At 48.9% G+C, this 18810-nt stretch overlaps 1 protein-coding gene across 9 annotated transcripts in view; it reads left to right on the top strand.

Annotated features, from left to right (window-relative positions):
* The window catches only part of MIER3 (MIER family member 3), a 262722-nt gene that overhangs the window by 118134 nt on the left and 125778 nt on the right, over positions 1 to 18810 (top strand). For all 9 annotated transcript variants that reach the window (XM_069222367.1, XM_069222376.1, XM_069222395.1 and 6 more), the window contains one exon: positions 16054 to 16148. In XM_069222367.1, the coding sequence (XP_069078468.1) occupies positions 16054 to 16148 (95 nt within the window). The remainder of the gene's footprint in view (positions 1 to 16053; positions 16149 to 18810) is intronic.

The raw sequence follows: 18810 nt of genomic DNA, 5'->3' as shown, positions 1-18810 counted from the left end.
ATCTGATCAAGCCCAGGAAGGCAGAACAAAGGATTTCCTTTGGGAGAGGGAGAGATAACACCCTCTCCCTTTGGAAATAGGTGTGACTGGCTTGGGAGGGGTTGCCTCCCCAAACCACTGGTTTGCTTTGAAGGGCACATTTGGTGCCCTCCGTGCATAAACTAGTCCACCCCAGTTCAGGGACCCCCAGTCCCTGCTCTTGCATGAAACTGGACAATGGAAAGGGAAGTGGACCACTCCCCTGTCCATCACTACCCCAGGGGTGGTGCCCAGAGCTCCACCATAGGGTCCCTGTGTTCTGCCATCATGATTTCAAGGTTGGCAGGGAACTCTGGGAGCATCTGAGTGGCCAGGCCAGGCCGGTGACGTCAGCGGCACCCTCTGATTAGTAGTTACCTGGTTAGGTGACCAAGCCCCCTCTTTGGGCTATATAGGGTCTTCCTCTGGGTTGGGTCCTCAGATTTGGCTTGCAAGATTCCAGCAGGACTCCTCTGCAACCTCTGCTTCGACTTTTGTCCCAAGGAACCCACAAGTTGCAGATCCACAAGGAAGACTCTTCTGCAACATTGTATCCAGAATTCCTGCCAGCTTTGCAGCATTTTCCCAGCCGTGCATCCTCCGAAGACTGCAACTCTTTAGCCTGCACAAGAAGAAGGAATCTACCTTGGGTTGAAGGCATCACTCTGCTGTAACTACAGGTACCTGGCTGCAACGAAGACCGGTAGCGTGGATCTCCCCTCATCCTGAGTGGTGTGGAATGTACATCATGGGTGGTGGTCCGGAGAGTCTCCCGTGGTCCTCTCTACTAGCGGTCGCACTTTGGTGGTGGTGGTAATTCCTTTCCACTCCACGTAAGACATTACCCCCGTCCACCACGTCCTTTGCAGCTGCCAAGGCTTGTTTGCTTCACCTTTAAGGGGACCTTAAAGTGATGTCTAGCTCCAGCCCCCAGTACTCCCTCCTGCAACTCCTGGGCCTCTGTGTGGTCATGGACATGGGAGCAACTTCTGTGGTTCTGTGTGGGCTGCTGCTGTGACGTCTGTGGGCCTTCTGCAGCTCAGAGGGTTCCCTGTGACTCCCCCTCCTGGGTAGAGCCCTCTTGGACCTTGCTGGTCCCCCAGCAGCATCCCTTTTCCTCCAACAGTGAGTTTGCCTTTGCTAAGGTTTGTTGGTGGAAATCCTTCACCGACAGCCATCTGCAATCCCGCTTCCAGTGTGGGACACCTTTTGCACGTATCAGGAACTCTTCTCCAGCTTCTGTGCTGCAGTGCCGACCTGTCTTCCTTCTTCGTTGACCAGCACCAAAAAGTACCGCTGGGTGGGTAGTATCTCCTATTCCCCCCTGGACTCCACACACTTCTGGACTTGGTCTCCATCTTCGGTAATCCATTGCAGATTTATTGTAGGCTGTTCTTGGTGTCTTTTTCTTCTTTTCATCCTTTGGGGGTGGTTTTGAGGAAATCCAGTGGTTCACTCCTGCATTCCTGATCACTGTGGTCCAGCTACATAATGCTAACTCTGAACCTCAAACATGCCAGTATTGGTGGTATGATTCCATGTACTCTGGGAGCACCTTAGAGGACCCCCCAGTATTGCTTCTACCAGTTTTTCAGGGTTTGCAGGCAGCCCACGCTGCTGCCGTACCTCAGACAGGTTTCTGCCCTCCTGCTGCTCGACCAGTTGAAGCAGGGGAAGGCAGAACAAAGGATTTCGAAATAGGTGTTACAAGGCTATGGAGGGGATAGCCTCCCCCCCTCCAGCTTTCTTTGAAAGGCACATTTAGTGCCTTCCTTTCATAATCCGGTTTGTAAGAGTCCAGGGACCCCCCTGTCCCTTCTCAGGCACGAAAGTACACAAAGGAAAGGGGAGTGACCACTCCCCTGTCCATCACTATACTACCCCATGGGTGGTGCCCAGAGCTCCTCCAGATGGCCATCTTGAAATCATGATGTGCAGAGGCCCTTGGTTGGTCAGGACAGGTGACTGACGTCTGTGATTCCCCCCCCCTCCCCAAATAGGTGGTCACCTTGCAGAGAGGGCTATTTAGGGACTCCCTGGTGGGGTGGTCCCCAAATTCGGCATGTAAGACTCCACCACAACTCCTCTGCATTGATCTTCTATGCTCCTGGCCACTGGAACTGCTGCTAGACTTCACAGGTGCTGGAAAGTACCCTCTTTCTTGGCATGGTTACCCCTATTTTTCTGCCTGTTGTCTGTGTGTTTCACTGTGTTCACTGGAATCTTGCTAACCAGTACCCCAGTGATTATGCTCTCTCCTTTCTAACTTGGTTACTGACACCCCACATTTGGCATACTGGTGCTCCCATGTAAGTCCCTAGTGTAGGAAAATGGTCCTTGTTGTAGTTACCCACCCTAAATTTTGCCTGATATTGATGCTGACTTGACTGAGTGTGTGCTGGGACCCTGCTAACCAGGCCCCAGCACCAGTGTTCTTTCATTAAAAATGAACAATTGTTTCCACAATTGGCACACCCCTGGCACACAGATAAGTCCCTTGCAAACTGTACCAGTGATACCAAAGGCCCTGTGACCAGGGAAGGTCTCCAAGGGCTGCAGGATGTGTTGTGCCACCCTAAGGGAAACCTCACCTAAACATGGACACTGCCATTGCAGATTGTGTGTGTTGGTGGGGAGAAAAAGGCAAGGTCGACATGGCATCCCCCTCAGGGTGCCATGCACACAGAACACTGCCGGTGGCATAGGTAAGTCGACCCTCTAGCAGGCCTTAAAGCCCTAAGGCAGGGTGCATTATACCACAGGTGAGGACATAGCTGCATGAGCAATATGCCCCTACAGTGTCTAAGTCCATTATTAGACATTGTAAGCACTAATAAACCCACACTGATGCCAGTGTGGGATTTGATAAAAAAATGCACACAGAGGATATCTTCGAGATGCCCCCTGTATTTTACCCAATCCTTCAGTGCAGGACTGAATGGTCTGTGCCAGCCTGCCACTGAGATGAGTTTCTGACCCCCTGGGGTGAGAGCCATTGTGCTCTTTGGGACCAGAAACAAAGCCTGCACTGGGTGGAGGTGCTTCACACCTCCCCCATGCAGGAACTGTAACACCTAGCAGTGAGCCTCAAAGGCTCAGGCTGCATGTTACAATGCCCCAGGGCACTCCAGCTAATGGAGATGCCCAGCCCCCAGACAAAGCCCCACTTTTGGCGGTAAGTCGAGAGGGATAGTTAAGATAAACAAGGAAGTGTCACCACCTCAGCCAGAACGGACCACCCCTTAGGTGTCCAGAGCTGAAGTGAACCCCCTTCTTGCAAAATCCCCCATCTTGGTTTGGAGGACAGGGACCAATAGGGACATGAATGTGCTCCCCTCCCCAAAGGGAGTGAGCACAAGGAGGGTGTAGCCACCCTCGGGACAGTAGCCATTGGCTACTGCCCTCTGACCCCTAAGATCACCCCTAAATCTTGTAATTAAGGGCTCCCTGAACCAAGCTAGTCAAATTCCAGACAACCTCACAAAAAGTGGAAGGACTGCTTAGCGGAAACCCCAGCAGAGAAGGAAAGGAGACAACAATGACTTGGCCCCAGGCCCACCGCCCTGTCTCTGCTTCAGAGAACCTGCAGAAGAAAAGCGACGCATCCTGCAGGTCCAGCGACCTCTGGAAAAACCTCCAGAGGACTACCTACATCAGAGGATCAAGAACTCCCGTGGACTCCTGTGTCTCTTTATAGAGTTTCATTGGAAACCAGACGCCCTGTTTGCACCCTGGACCTGGCCGCCCCAGTGCCGCTGAGGGTCTGGGATTGGTGCCTACTTGTGTCCCCTCCAGTGCTCCTCTTATCTCCCCTGGTCTGCCCGCCGAGCTACGGGTACTTACCTGCTGGCAGACTGAATTCCGAGTACCCCTTGTCTCTATAGGAGTCCACGTTAAAATTGCTCAACTTTGACCTCTGCGGCTGGCCCCGTGTTGCTAGTGGTGGGTGTTCGGGGTTGATTTGAACACCCAACAGTGGACTACCTATAACCCAGAGACTAGAACTGTAAGTCGTGTACTTTCCTTTAAAACTGTACTTTATTTTCTCCCCCCAGGAACTGTTCTGAAAAATGCACCGTGTCCACTTTTGAAAAAGATATTCTCTGTTTACTTAAAAAAAAAAAAATCTTTGCTAATGTGAAACAGTTGCATTGGTATCTGTGTTGAGTACTTACCGTCAACAGTAACTGTTTCTGAACTGAATCTTGTGGTTCTAGTAATAAAGTAACAAAATAAAAACCTATTGGTCGGAGTTAAGTCATTGAGTGTGTGTTTCTCTTATTGTCTGTGTGTATGTGTGTGTGTGTGTGTACAACAAGTGTTTAACACTACCCTCTGATAAGCCTAACTGCTCGACCACACTACCACATATAATAGAGCATTTGTTTTATCTATTATTGCCTCTGTCAAGCCTCTTGGGGAACACCTGGACTCTGTGCACACAATATCTCATTTTGATATATTATATACAGAGCCAGCTTCCTACACCTAGTATATGGTAGCGAGGTACTGTAGGAAGTTGGCTCTGTATGTGCTATTTCAAAGTAAGGAATAGCATGCACAGAGTCCAAGGGTTCCCCTTAGAGGTAAAATAGTGGTAAAAATAGATAATACTAATGCTCTATTTTGTGGTAGTGTGGTCGAGCAGTAGGCTTATCCAAGGAGTAGTGTTAAGCATTTGTTGTACATACACATAGACAATAAATGAGGTACACACACTCAGAGACAAATCCAGCCAATAGGTTTTGTTATAGAAAAATATCTTTTCTTAGTTTATTTTAAGAACCACAGGTTCAAATTTAACATGTAATATCTTGTTTGAAAGGTATTGCAGGTAAGTACATTAGGAACTTTGAATCATTTCAATTGCATGTATACTTTTCAAGTTATTCACAAATAGCTACTTTAAAAGTGGACACAGTGCAATTTTCACAGTTCCTGGGGGAGGTAAGTTTTTGTTAGTTTTACCAGGTAAGTAAGACACTTACAGGGTTCAGTTCTTGGTCCAAGGTAGCCCACCGTTGGGGGTTCAGAGCAACCCCAAAGTTACCACACCAGCAGCTCAGGGCCGGTCAGGTGCAGAGTTCAAAGTGGTGCCCAAAACGCATAGGCTTCAATGGAGAGAAGGGGGTGCCCCGGTTCCAGTCTGCCAGCAGGTAAGTACCCGCGTCTTCGGAGGACAGACCAGGGGGGTTTTGTAGGGCACCGGGGGGGACACAAGCCCACACAGAAATTTCACCCTCAGCGGTGCGGGGGCGGCCGGGTGCAGTGTTCGAACAAGCGTTGGGTTCGCAATGGAAGTCAATGAGAGATCAAGGGATCTCTTCAGCGCTGCAGGCAGGCAAGGGGGTGCTTCCTCAGGGAAACCTCCACTTGGGCAAGGGAGAGGGACTCCTGGGGGTCACTTCTGCAGTGAAAGTCCGGTCCTTCAGGTCCTGGGGGCTGCGGGTGCAGGGTCTTTTCCAGGTGTCGGGACTTAGGTTTCAGAGAGTCGCGGTCAGGGGAAGCCTCGGGATTCCCTCTGCAGGCGGCGCTGTGGGGGCTCAGGGGGGACAGGTTTTGGTACTCACAGTCGTAGAGTAGTCCGGGGGTCCTCCCTGAGGTGTTGGTCCTCCACCAGCCGAGTCGGGGTCGCCGGGTGCAGTGTTGCAAGTCTCACGCTTCTTGCGGGGAGTTGCAGGGTTCTTTAAGGCTGCTTCTTGAAACAAAGTTGCAGTCTTTTTGGAGCAGGTCCGCTGTCCTCGGGAGTTTCTTGTCGTCGTCGAAGCAGGGCAGTCCTCAGAGGATGCAGAGGTCGCCTGTCCCTTTGGAAGGCGTCGCTGGAGCAGAGTTCTTTGGAAGGCAGGAGACAGGCCGGTGAGTTTCTGGAGCCAAGGCAGTTGTTGTCTTCTGGTCTTCCTCTGCAGGGGTTTTGAGCTAGGCAGTCCTTGTTGTTGTTGCAGGAATCTAATTTTCTAGGGTTCAGGGTAGCCCTTAAATACTAAATTTAAGGGCGTGTTTAGGTCTGGGGGGTTAGTAGCCAATGGCTGCTAGCCCTGAGGGTGGGTACACCCTCTTTGTGCCTCCTCCCAAGGGGAGGGGGTCACAATCCTAACCCTATTGGGGGAATCCTCCATCTGCAAGATGGAGGATTTCTAAAAGTGAGTCACCTCAGCTCAGGACACCTTAGGGGCTGTCCTGACTGGCCAGTGACTCCTCCTTGTTATTCTCATTATTTTCTCCGGCCTTGCCGCCAAAAGTGGGGGCCGGAGGGGGTGGGCAACTCCACTAGCTGGAGTGTCCTGCGGTGCTGTGACAAAGGGGTGAGCCTTTTGAGGCTCACCGCCAGGTGTTACAGCTCCTGCCTGGGGGAGGTGTTAGCATCTCCACCCAGTGCAGGCTTTGTTACTGGCCTCAGAGTGACAAAGGCACTCTCCCCATGGGGCCAGCAACATGTCTCTAGTGTGGCAGGCTGCTGGAACTAGTCAGCCTACACAGATAGTCGGTTAAGTTTCAGGGGGCACCTCTAAGGTGCCCTCTGGGGTGTATTTTGCAATAAAATGTACACTGGCATCAGTGTGCATTTATTGTGCTGAGAAGTTTGATACCAAACTTCCCAGTTTTCAGTGTAGCCATTATGGTGCTGTGGAGTTCGTGTAAAACAGACTCCCAGACCATATACTCTTATGGCTACCCTGCACTTACAATGTCTAAGGTTTTGCTTAGACACTGTAGGGGTACAGTGCTCATGCACTGGTACCCTCACCTATGGTATAGTGCACCCTGCCTTAGGGCTGTAAGGCCTGCTAGAGGGGTGTCTTACCTATACTGCATAGGCAGTGAGAGGCTGGCATGGCACCCTGAGGGGAGTGCCATGTCGACTTACTCGTTTTGTCCTCACTAGCACACACAAGCTGGCAAGCAGTGTGTCTGTGCTGAGTGAGAGGTCTCCAGGGTGGCATAAGACATGCTGCAGCCCTTAGAGACCTTCCTTGGCATCAGGGCCCTTGGTACTAGAAGTACCAGTTACAAGGGACTTATCTGGATGCCAGGGTCTGCCAATTGTGGATACAAAAGTACAGGTTAGGGAAAGAACACTGGTGCTGGGGCCTGGTTAGCAGGCCTCAGCACACTTTCAATTGTAAACATAGCATCAGCAAAGGCAAAAAGTCAGGGGGCAACCATGCCAAGGAGGCATTTCCTTACAGGTACCAATTGTATTGGGGTACCAAGGGGATCCCCATGGGCTGCATCATATATTATGCCATCCATGGGGAGCCCATGCAAAGTGTTCCGCAGGCCTGCCATTGCAGCCGCATGAAAGGGTACATGCACCCTTTTTCACTACAGGTCACTGCACCAGTCACTCCTAGCCCAGAGGGCAGGGTGCAGGTACCTGTGTGTGAAGGCACCCCTGCACTAGCAGAGGTGCCCCCACAAACTCCAGTTTATTTTTCCTGGACTTAGTGAGTACGGGGGACACCATTTTATGCGTGTACTGGACAACTCTGAACTTAGGCATGTTTGGTATCGCATGTCGGAATCATACCCCAATACTGTTGCCAGTATTGGACGTATGATTCTTTGCACTCCGGGGGCTCCCTAGAGTGCCCTCAGCATTGCTCCTACCAGCCTTCTGGGGTTTTCCGGGCAGCCCAAGCTGCTGCCACCCCTCAGACAGGTTTGTGCCCTCCTACTGCTTGAATAGCTCATGCCCAGGAAGGCAGAAAAAAGGATTTCCTTTGGAAAAGGGGGGTAACACCCTCTCCCTTTGGAAATAGGTGTTACATGGTTTGGGAGGGGTTGCCACCCCAAGCCACTGGTATGCTTTGAAGGGCACATTTGGTGCCCTCCTTGCATAAAACAGTCTACACAGGTTCCGGGAGCGCCAGTCCCTGCTATTGGCGTGAAACTGGACAATGGAAATGGGAGTGACCACTCCCCTTTCCATCATCACCCCTGGGGTAGTGCCCAGAGCTCCTCCAGAGGGTCCCTGAGTTCTGCCATCTTAAATCCAAGGTTGGCAGGGAACTCTGGGAGCGTGTTATTGGCCAGGTCAGGCAGGTGACGTCAGAGCCCCCTCCTGATTGGTGGTCAACTGGCTAGGTGACCAATTTCCCTTTCAGGGCTCTTTAGGTTCTCTCTCTTGGATGGGTCCTCTGATTCGACGGGCAAGATTCCAGCATGACTCCTATGCAACGTTTGCTTCAACGTCTGGTCACTGGAACCGCAACTGAACTTCACAGGAACTTACAAGCTGCAGCTCCACCAATGACTTTGCTCTGCAACATTGTTTCCCTGGCTGTGCATCCTCTGAGGGCGGCACATTTTCAGTATGCAGCAAGAAGGAATCTCCCTTGCAGTGAAGGAGTCATTCCTCTGCATCTGCAGGCATCAACTGCATCAACGACTGGCCGCTTGGGTCCTCTCTCCTGCAACACAGGTGGTGGTCCCCTCTACAAGCTGTCCAACTTTGGTGGTTTTGCGTCTTTGCCTCTCCTTGCAGGATGGTACCTCTGTGCACTGCGACTCTTGCAGCTACCACGGCTTGTTGACTCTCCATCCAAGGGATCTTCAGGCTGTGTGTTGCTTTGGCATCCAGCACTCTTGCCTGCAACGTTCGGTTTCCTGCTCTAGCGACATGGGACTCCTTTCCAGGTGTGCTGAGTGGGCCTCAATGCGACTCCTGTGTCTGCTGCCTGTGAGTTGCCTGTGGTGGCTGCATCCACGAGGATGGAGGCCCCTGAACCAGTGCAGACTGGTTTAGGCAAGGAGGTCACCAAATGTGCCCTTCAAAGCATACCAGTGGCTCGGGGAGGCTATACCCTCCCAAGCCATGTAACCACTATCTCCAAACGGAGAGGGTATTGTCTCCCTCTCCCAAAGGAAATCTTTTTGTTGTGCCTTCCCAGGCTTGAGCTGTTCAAGCAGCAGGAAAACAGAAACCCGTCTGTAGGATGGCAGCAGCGCGGGCTGCCTGGGAAAACCCTGCAAACTGGTAGGAGCAAAGCTGGGGGTCCTCTAAGGAGCCCACAGAATGCATGTATTCATACAACCAATACTGGCATCAGTATTGAGGTATGATTCCGACATGTTTGGTACTAAACATTCCTAGGTTCGGAGTTAGCATTATGTAGCTGGACATAGGTAGTGACCTTCGTCTAGTACACGGGCACACCAGGACAGTAACCCGAAAGTGCTGTGGTTCTAAGGACCTTGGGTCCTACTTACGTTAAGTCCAATAGAACAGTCCTGTAAGTCATTTGCAAGTGACCCTGTGCAGTGTAGGTTCTCCCCATATGATAACATTACCGCATTTGAGGCTCATGCCCAAGATTTGACAGCTAAATTTACTGTAACTTTAAAAGTCACTACCTCAAAAGTACTTACCTAATCATGTAGATCTTGTATCTAAGTTAATATAAAAATCGATACTATTTCTCTAAATTGGGCTCGAGTTTCTTCTTGCGTGTATGTCTGATTTATTGACTGTGTGTTCAACAAATGTTTAACACTATCCTCTGATAAGCCTAAACTGGTCGCCCACGCTACCACAAAAAGAGCATTTGGGATTATTTAATCCCTGTAAACGATTAATGGACTGTCTGCATAGTGTGCCCCTGCATTGGTACACTACGTAGATAGCCACATTCCTAGACTTATTAGTCCCATTTAGGAGTTAGCAGGGCTCAGGTGCCAGCCTGTAACTTTCTACTTGCCAATGGGGCTTCTACCCTTTCTACCCTTTCCACAGTAAAAACGACAATGGAACATGTAAAAGTACATGTTCCATGTTTAATATACAGCACCCTGCCTTACGGCTTGTAAGGCCTGCCGTAGGGGTGACTTTCATACATTACAGGTGAGATTTGGGCGTTGCCATTACTTTAAATGGCAAGTCAAGTTAGCAGTTTCAGACTGCCTTTCCATTCTGCCATGGCAGTCCGAGAGCCATGTTTTACCTTGTCATACTCAAGCTGGAGCAACAAGTGCTTCAGTCCCTGATGGACACACTAACTTACTGGCCCTGGATACCCCTGGTACTGTATACCAGGGACTTACAAATAAGCTAGGCTACGCCAATCTGGGATAATTCAGTCGAACATGCTTCATTTTAAGAGTCTGAGCACATGCACCGAGTCCTGTTTAGCAGCGCCGAGGGCAATTCAGAGCTATTATACCAGTACCTAGCAGACAAACTGGGGCAAAAAGTCAGGGTAACCATGCAAAAAGGCCTGTTTCGCACTCACATTTTTTAATTTTGTTTTGCATTAAAAATACATTTAAAAAAATCTTCCCACATCCTCACTATAGAATTTGAATTGAATCAGTAGTTCTGCAAGATGCCTTCTTTAACACCATGGATTGTCCACAGCATAGGTGATTTGTTAGATTTCAAATTAGGAGCTATAATTAACAATACAAAATCCTCCTAAGATTACTGCTCAAAGGAATTTCCAAGCGCACAGCCATGTTGCAAGCTGTTCTCCAGAGAATAGGTATGTTTGTGTACCTTTATCTAGGTGATCGTTGATCAAAGCCTGCTCCAAACAAAATATGTGGAGTAGAATGCAGATAAAGCTCTAGAGAATCTGGGGCTTTACATCCGTTCAGCCAAATCCTTTCTCAATCCTGCTCAACAGATTCAATATCTAGGGGGTACTTAGTATACAAGATTTGTAAAAGTGTTTCCTTCTGAGGATAAGACTATTATCTATGGAGAACTGCTATCTCCTGAAAGACTCCATTTGAACTAATAAAGCAAGTCTTCTTTCTCTTAGGCAGCATTGTATTCTGCATCATCATAACTCAATGGCAGGCTACATATGTACTCTGAGTGTGTAGAAAACGAATGGTTTCAAATATCACACAATTGGGAGGAGAGGACTCATGTGGACATGAAATCCATTCAATCCCTAGTTTGGTGGTGAAAGAAAGACATCCTCTTGGAAGTTAGGTTTCAAAAGCCTCCAACATAAACTATTGTGATGAGTGCCTCGCTGGAAGGCTTAAGGGCCAATGTGGAAAGTCTCAGCTCTTGGAAGAATAGTCCCCCTCAGAGCAGAAATCGCATGACTGCTGCATCTTAGATCAGCCTCCCCCACACTACCTTTCCTTCCATTGATCACTGCAACATCGAGCCTCCTTCTGAATGACAACACTATGAGGCTGCATTCACTCGACTAGCAAGCAAACAACAACCAGTCCATTTGAATCAAGCACAAGCCGTTTGGCATTGGTGTCTGACCAGGAACATCACCTGAACTGTAGTACATTTTCGAGGCCTGCTGAAGTGGAAGCCTAACTTCACAAGCATTTCATTGATCACAATTGGGTGCTATGACCAATTTTTGTCATATCTTTGAAGCCTGAGATCTCCACATGCTGACTTAATTACAGCATTAATGCCAAAATTCCTTACCTCCTCGTCCAGTTTGCCAAAGACCTGATGGGTGGATAATCCCCTAATGAGAGGCTTTGTAGGAAGCTGGCTCTTTATATAGTATACCGAAAAGAGGTATGCTGTGTAAAGAGTCCAGGTATTCCTTATAAGTGGACAGGTGTTTGCTCTAGCAATCCCAAGGTGCTATATCTGGAGTAGTGCGATCGAGCAGCCTTAGGATTATCAGGGAGGGGTGTTAGACATTTGTTGCATACACAAAGTAAATAAATGATACACACACACACTCAATAAGGAGATAAACCCAAATAAAAAAACAAATAACAAGCATTTTTATATATTTGTGACACCAAGAACTTCGTACTTGGGTAAGTAACTTTCGTGTTATCACTTTTTAAGTATACTGGAAATACACTTGCATTGACTTTAACAGAGTAATGTTATCCTGTGAAGATTAAACATATCCTGAATAAGGTCATTTAGCAACGACTTAAAGGACTGTTCTCCGGGACTTAAAGTGAGTATGGTGGCAAGGTTGAAGGCAGTGCCAACAGGTCACCTCTGGGGTCAGAGGTGCTTTTCAGCGTTTGGTGCCCTGTTTATTTAAATGGGAAAATGGTTCTGGGGGAGAGGGGCTGCAAATAAGAACTGGGAGGTCAGTCTGGTAGAGCCCACAGGGGAGCTCTGTTCTCGAGGGTCCTGGGCATACAGGGACACTGTTGTCCACGGCAATTCAGTGAGGCTCGTGTGCAGTGGTCTTCTGTCATGCGGGTCCGCTCTGTGGGAGCCACTCGCAGTTTGTGTTTCCTGCAAAAAGAGGCTGCTGGCTGGGACTGGGGGGGGGTCCAATCAGGCCAAACCCAAAGTTGGGCTCAGCTCTAGAGGGTCTCAGGACTCTGTTGGCACATTTGGCCCACTTCTACTTAGGCTGGGGGGCTTGGGTACAGGGGTGCTTTCTGGGGTCAGGTTGGTGGCTGTCTGGGGGCTCTCGCAGTTCTTGCATTCCTGCAGAAAGACTGCAGGCAGGAGTGGGGGTCCAGTCTGGTCAAACCCAAAGTGGAGGGGGCTCAACTCTTGAGGGTCTCTGCTCCTCAGGGGCACCGTCTGTTCACTTGTACTCTGGCTGTGTTGCAGTTTTCTTTTGTCCAGTGGGGTGGAGCTTGCATAGGCTCTCTGTCTTTTGGGGGTGCCTGCAGAGAAGTAGCTCTGCTACTCCACGGGAGATGCTGGCTGTTTCTCGAAGTACTGGCAGCCCTCCCAGGCTGAATAGGGTCAGCTGTAGGACACGTCATCTTTTTCTCAAGTGTCTGGAACAGCTGGCTGGCAGGCTGGGTTGAGGCCAAGTCAGTCGCTGCTCCTCTGCTCTTGCTTCTCACAGCTGTTCAGTGTCCTTGGGTCAGTAGAATCTGTTTCTCTGGTGCCAGGGGTTCCCCTAACTACTGGATTTAGGGCCGTGACAAGAAGTGAAGGATAGTAGCCAATGGGCTTTTTACCCTTGGGGTCACTACACCCCCTATATGACCGCTTCCTGTTGGGAGCAGGCATAACCATGTCCCAGAGTTCCTAATTCTGCCATCACCAAGATGGCGGAATTTTCCTAGAGTTGGGCACATCAGGCAGCTCACCTTAGGGTTGTGTCTGACCTGGGTGTACTCCACACCTCCTAGCATAGCTAATTTTCTGCTTGACTTTGTGCCGAAAAGGCCTCAGGGCAGGGGGTGGCACCCTGTAGGTCTCTGGAATTCTGCAGTCGCTTATCAAAGGCAGTAGGGGCTTTAAAGTCTCCTGCCTTGCTATGCTAAATCACTAGCCATCCTACCGGATGAGGTGTGAACACCTTCCTCTGGAGTCTACATTGTTTCTGGCCTCCGAGACCGTGGGCTCTCACTTGTAGGGGGTCAGAAACCTGTCTGTGGTGGCAGGTTGGACTGTACCAGTAAGCCAGCACACTAGAGGGGGATGGTAGGTTTCAGGGGGTACTTCTATGGTACCCTCTGGATGCGTGTATTAATAAATCCATCACTAGAATCAATGTGGGTTTATTAATACAAGATGCTTGATACCAAACATCATAGGTTTCAGTGGAGCCATTATGTAGCTGGGAAACTAGTTTTGACCAGTGCCCAGTACATACCCTAGGATGGTTTCCCTGTTCACTTGTAATGTCTAAGAATTGACTTAGACATCATAGGGGGTGGGGCGCATCTGCTCATGCAGATATATCCACATATGTAGTATAATGCAACCTGCCTTAGGGCTGTAAGGGTGACTTGGATTGCATTCAGTGTCTGCAGGCATGGCACACAGGATTTGTGTTATGTTGTGTTTTCACTTTTGTCTGCACCATGTCATGCAGCCTGCAATTGCAGTCTGCATGAGTGTGGTGAGGGGGTCTCTTAGGGTGGCACAATACATGCTGCAGCCCTTAGGGCCACTTTTTAGTACCCATGCCCTAGGTACCAGGGGTACAATTTATTAGGGACTTAGAGGAGTGCTAATGGTATTGTTAATTGGGGAACAATTGTAAGTTTTAGGGAAAGAGATTTGGCACTGGGAACCTGGCTAGCAAAAAAACAGTGCACTTCAGTCATAATTGCATTTAATCCCAGGACAAAAAGTGGGGTGACCATGTCAAAAAGGGTCACTTTCTTAAAGCTTTGCATGCACTTTAATCCATCCTTGTCTTCCGATTTCCCTGTATGCAAGACCTATGTGTGGGCAAAGGGAAGGATGGTGTCGCAATTTTCTTTGCCTGTTGCTGAAAATATCGAGGAGACTCCGATGGATGGGCCTTTTACCAGAATGTTTGGTAAAGTCCACCACCCAGGCCAACTGACTTTCTGGACGACACTGGTGCCTGTGTACCTACTGTATGGCCACCTGAATCAGCCAATGACTTCACTTTGTTGCCTTTTCTTTACACATTTAATCATCTTTTTGGTGTGTGCAAGCAATGAGGATTTGCTCCAGAAGATTGAGGTTTGAAAGAACGTATCAGTATGGCTTAGTAAATAACACTTAATAGCATCAGTGCCCAGTCATAGAGGTTCAAACAAATTGCAACCCAAACAACTCTGATCCCACACAGTAAATGCAATTCTTGTGTGTTCCCGATGGATCATGCCCCAGTGACCTAATGTCCGGTCACTGGTGTCCAGTTATGAACACTGTCCTTATCACCTGAAGTCCAGTGACAAGTTAAGGGTCTAACTAATTCCTGTGCCTTTAAGTGAGACTGATGTAACTTTCCTTTAGACACCTATTTCTCAGGATATACCCACCCCAGTTAAGGTTTTCTGGTGACACTCCAATCATTGGTTCTTTGAAAGGCAGATAAGTGCTTCCTTCTTTCCCTTAGTCACAGGATGGCAGTCCGAGGCCAGCTATAGTTAAAAAAACGGAGCACCTCAAATGGGCTTGCATGATTGAGCTTACTGGGTTGATGAAAATCGGTGCTTACCAGAAAACGTACAATGGGCAGGGAAGCATTGTTTCACTAAGCACCACAATGATCATTGACTTTTAGTGGTTGGAGTCCTGAGTTGCTGGCGATTGTGTTTTTTTGTTTTTGTTTTTTTTAGTAAGTGTTTTTGGCGAGGCACTGACACTATATATTCTCCAGGGAGGAGTTGCAAGATAGCTCAAGACAAAGAAGACTACAAAGGAAAACAATTTGTAGTCGTCTACACCACACACTAGATGACCGGTGTATGCATAGCATTTGAACCTAAAACATAACTAGCTACAAACACTTTGGCGGTGGGGGGTAAACCTCTTTCTACCCACTCAGGATACTGTAACCAAGAGATAGTCCTATGGCCCCACAAAGTCCTGATACCCTGTGAAGGCAATCCACTCTCACCACCTATCAGGTCAATTAATTTCCCCTCACCCTTCCCCTTTGTACTAGGAAATGAAGGGAAACAATTGACATACAGTAGAATCTAGCTATTGACCAATTCCATAGCAGAAACGAGGAGCACCTTTAATGGACTTGCAGATAAAGTACAAGAGAAAAAAAACCTGTGGCATGCTAGGGGTGCACAGCTTCTGTACACTGTGCTCATTCTTCCACATGAACTTAATTTTACCCTGTTGTCACTATTTTTTTTGGCCTATGATCCTGTCTTTTAGATTGTGTTAATTGCAAGACAAATGTTTCTGAGCTCTGCAGCTCTCTTTAAAACATTTAACAAATTATACACCATAGTTTACTATCAACCAGCTATTTGTTGTTTTAACGCCTGTTCAGACATTGTGTGGTGGTATGTTTCACTAAATTATGTATGGTACAGTTCAATCACCTCACCCTTGTTGGGTGGCATCATTAACAACTATCCTCGATCCCCTCGGCTAGTAATAATTTCTTTACCTATTACAATCTAGTAATCAGTCTCTTACCCGCCCAACTCACCCCCCACCACCACCACACCTTCCCCAACTACAAACGCCCTGCTGAACCCCAGACCTAGTATTGTGTAGTAGTCTTCCAAAGTTTTTTGGTTATAGCAATTCATGATTGATATAAAAAAAAATGCTTATTTATATTTTTAATAGGTGATTGACATTTCCGACTAGTTTAAAACCGTCAAATACTAATGCACAACAGGATGGTGATTTCATAATTGATGGCTAGTTTCTTCGTCATTTTACAGATGATATGGCTGCATGGACAGAAGACGAATGCAGAAATTTTGAGCATGGACTTCTAATTTATGGGAAGGATTTTCATCTTATCCAAAAGCATAAGGTAAGCATTAAATATAAACAGTTTGAAGAAAGTCTGTTAGTTTTGTTCTTAAGAAAATGCATGTTCGATGGCATCTGTCGCTGTAGATACGCATGTTCTGCAATAGCTCGCCATCTGGTGTTGGGCCGGAGTGTTACAAGTTGTTTTTCTTCGAAGAAGTCTTTCGAGTCACGGGACCGAGTGACTCCTCCTTTTGTCTCCATTGCGCATGGGCGTCGACTCCATCTTCGATTGTTTTTTTTCCGCCATCGGGTTCGGACGTGTTCCTGTCGCTCCGAGTTTCGGAACGGAAAATTAGCTAATTTCGGAAGATTTTCGTCGGTATTGTTGCGTTCGGGATCGGCGTACTTAGATTCCACACCGCATCGAAGATCGAAGAGCTCCGGTGCCCTTCGGGGTAGTTTTTCGATCCTCCGTCGGGGCCTGGTCGGCCCGACCGCGTGCTGAAGAACGCCGATGGAACGGACCCCGTTCCGCTTCTGCCCCAAATGCCACAATAAATACCCCTACACAGACCAACATTTGGTCTGCAACCTGTGCCTGTCACCTGAGCACAGCGAAGACACCTGCGAGGCCTGTCGTGCGTTCCGGTCCCGAAAAACACTCCGAGACCGTCGAGCCAGAAGACTTCAAATGGCGTCCGCACCGACAGCCCAACGGGAGTTCGAGGAACAGGAAGAAGAAGGTACCTTCTCGATCCAAGACTCAGACTCCGAAGGATTCGACGATACACAAACCGTGAGTAAGACGTCGAAAACCACACAAAGAAACATTTACAAGGCCCAGGGGACGCCACTGCCACCAGGCCATGGCTCAACCCATAAATTCGGTGACCGACCGTCGGCACCGAAAAAGGCCCAAACAGTGCCGAGATCGTCCGACTCCGGTCGAGACACCGGCACGCAGCCTTCTCGGGACCGAGAAAGTGCTGGAGACAAGCCTCGACACCGAGATGCCGGTGTGGACACGGCTCGACGCCGAGACAGCGGCACCGAAACAGATCGACGCCTAGAGGTTTCGGCCCCGAAAAGGAAAAAAGTCACCTCGGAGCCGAAAAAACACGCAGACAAAGTTTCGACGCCGAAACAAACTGCAAGCGACCCAGCTTCAGGCTCTTATACAGAAGAGCACTCGCTAACCTCCCAAATGCAAAAGCATAGGTTTGAGGAAGAGCTACAAGCAACTGATGTGGACCATACGCAAAAGCGTATCTTCATTCAGCAGGGGACAGGAAAAATAAGCACCCTTCCCCCCATTAGGAGAAAGAGAAGGTTGGAGTTCCAGACGGAACAAGCACCACAACCAAAAGTGGTGAAAAGAGTTACACCACCACCCTCTCCTCCGCCCGTGATTAACGTTTCACCAGCACAAACTCCATCTCACTCCCCAGCTCACACCACCATGAGCCAGGGTGACCAAGATCAGGACGCATGGGACCTATACGACGCCCCAGTGTCAGATAACAGCCCGGAGGCATACCCTACAAAGCCATCTCCACCAGAAGACAGCACCGCGTACTCTCAGGTGGTGGCTAGAGCAGCACAATTTCATAACGTAAGCCTCCACTCAGAACAGGTCGAGGATGATTTCTTGTTCAACACACTCTCCTCCACCCACAGCTCCTACCAAAGCCTGCCTATGCTCCCTGGTATGCTCCGGCACGCAAAAGACATCTTTAAGGAGCCGGTCAAAAGTAGGGCAATCACACCAAGGGTGGAAAAAAAGTATAAGCCGCCTCCTACGGACCCGGTTTTCATCACTACACAGCTGCCACCAGACTCTGTTGTTGTAGGAGCAGCTAGGAAAAGGGCCAACTCTCACACATCTGGAGATGCACCACCCCCAGATAAAGAAAGCCGCAAGTTCGATGCAGCTGGTAAGAGAGTCGCAGCACAAGCTGCAAACCAGTGGCGCATCGCGAACTCCCAGGCACTACTTGCGCGCTATGACAGAGCCCACTGGGACGAGATGCAACATCTCATTGAACATCTGCCCAAGGACTTCCAAAATAGGGCAAAACAAGTGGTTGAGGAGGGACAGACCATCTCCAACAACCAGATACGTTCCTCCATGGACGCTGCAGATACAGCTGCACGGACAATTAATACATCTGTAACTATCAGAAGGCATGCATGGCTCCGAACGTCTGGATTTAAACCAGAGATTCAACAAGCAGTTCTCAATATGCCTTTTAATGAAAAGGAACTGTTCGGTCCAGAAGTGGACACAGCGATTGAGAAACTCAAAAAAGATACGGACACTGCCAAAGCCATGGGCGCACTCTACTCCCCGCAGAGCAGAGGGAATTACAGCACATTCCGTAAAACGCCCTTTCGAGGGGGGTTTCGGGGTCAAAGCACACAAGCCAGCACCTCACAAGCAACACCGTCCACTTACCAGGGACAGTATAGAGGAGGTTTTCGGGGACAATATAGAGGAGGGCAATTCCCTAGAAATAGAGGGAGATTTCAAAGCCCCAAAACCCCTACTACTAAACAATGACTCACATGTCACTCACCCCCTCCACACAACACCAGTGGGGGGAAGAATAGGTCATTATTACAAAGCATGGGAGGAAATCACTACAGACACTTGGGTTCTAGCAATTATCCAACATGGTTATTGCATAGAATTTCTACAATTCCCTCCAAACATACCACCA

Source organism: Pleurodeles waltl, chromosome 1_1 (assembly GCF_031143425.1).
Source record: "Pleurodeles waltl isolate 20211129_DDA chromosome 1_1, aPleWal1.hap1.20221129, whole genome shotgun sequence".
In the NCBI taxonomy this organism is placed as follows: domain Eukaryota; kingdom Metazoa; phylum Chordata; class Amphibia; order Caudata; family Salamandridae; genus Pleurodeles; species Pleurodeles waltl.
This window is presented reverse-complemented; position numbering and strand designations above follow the sequence as displayed.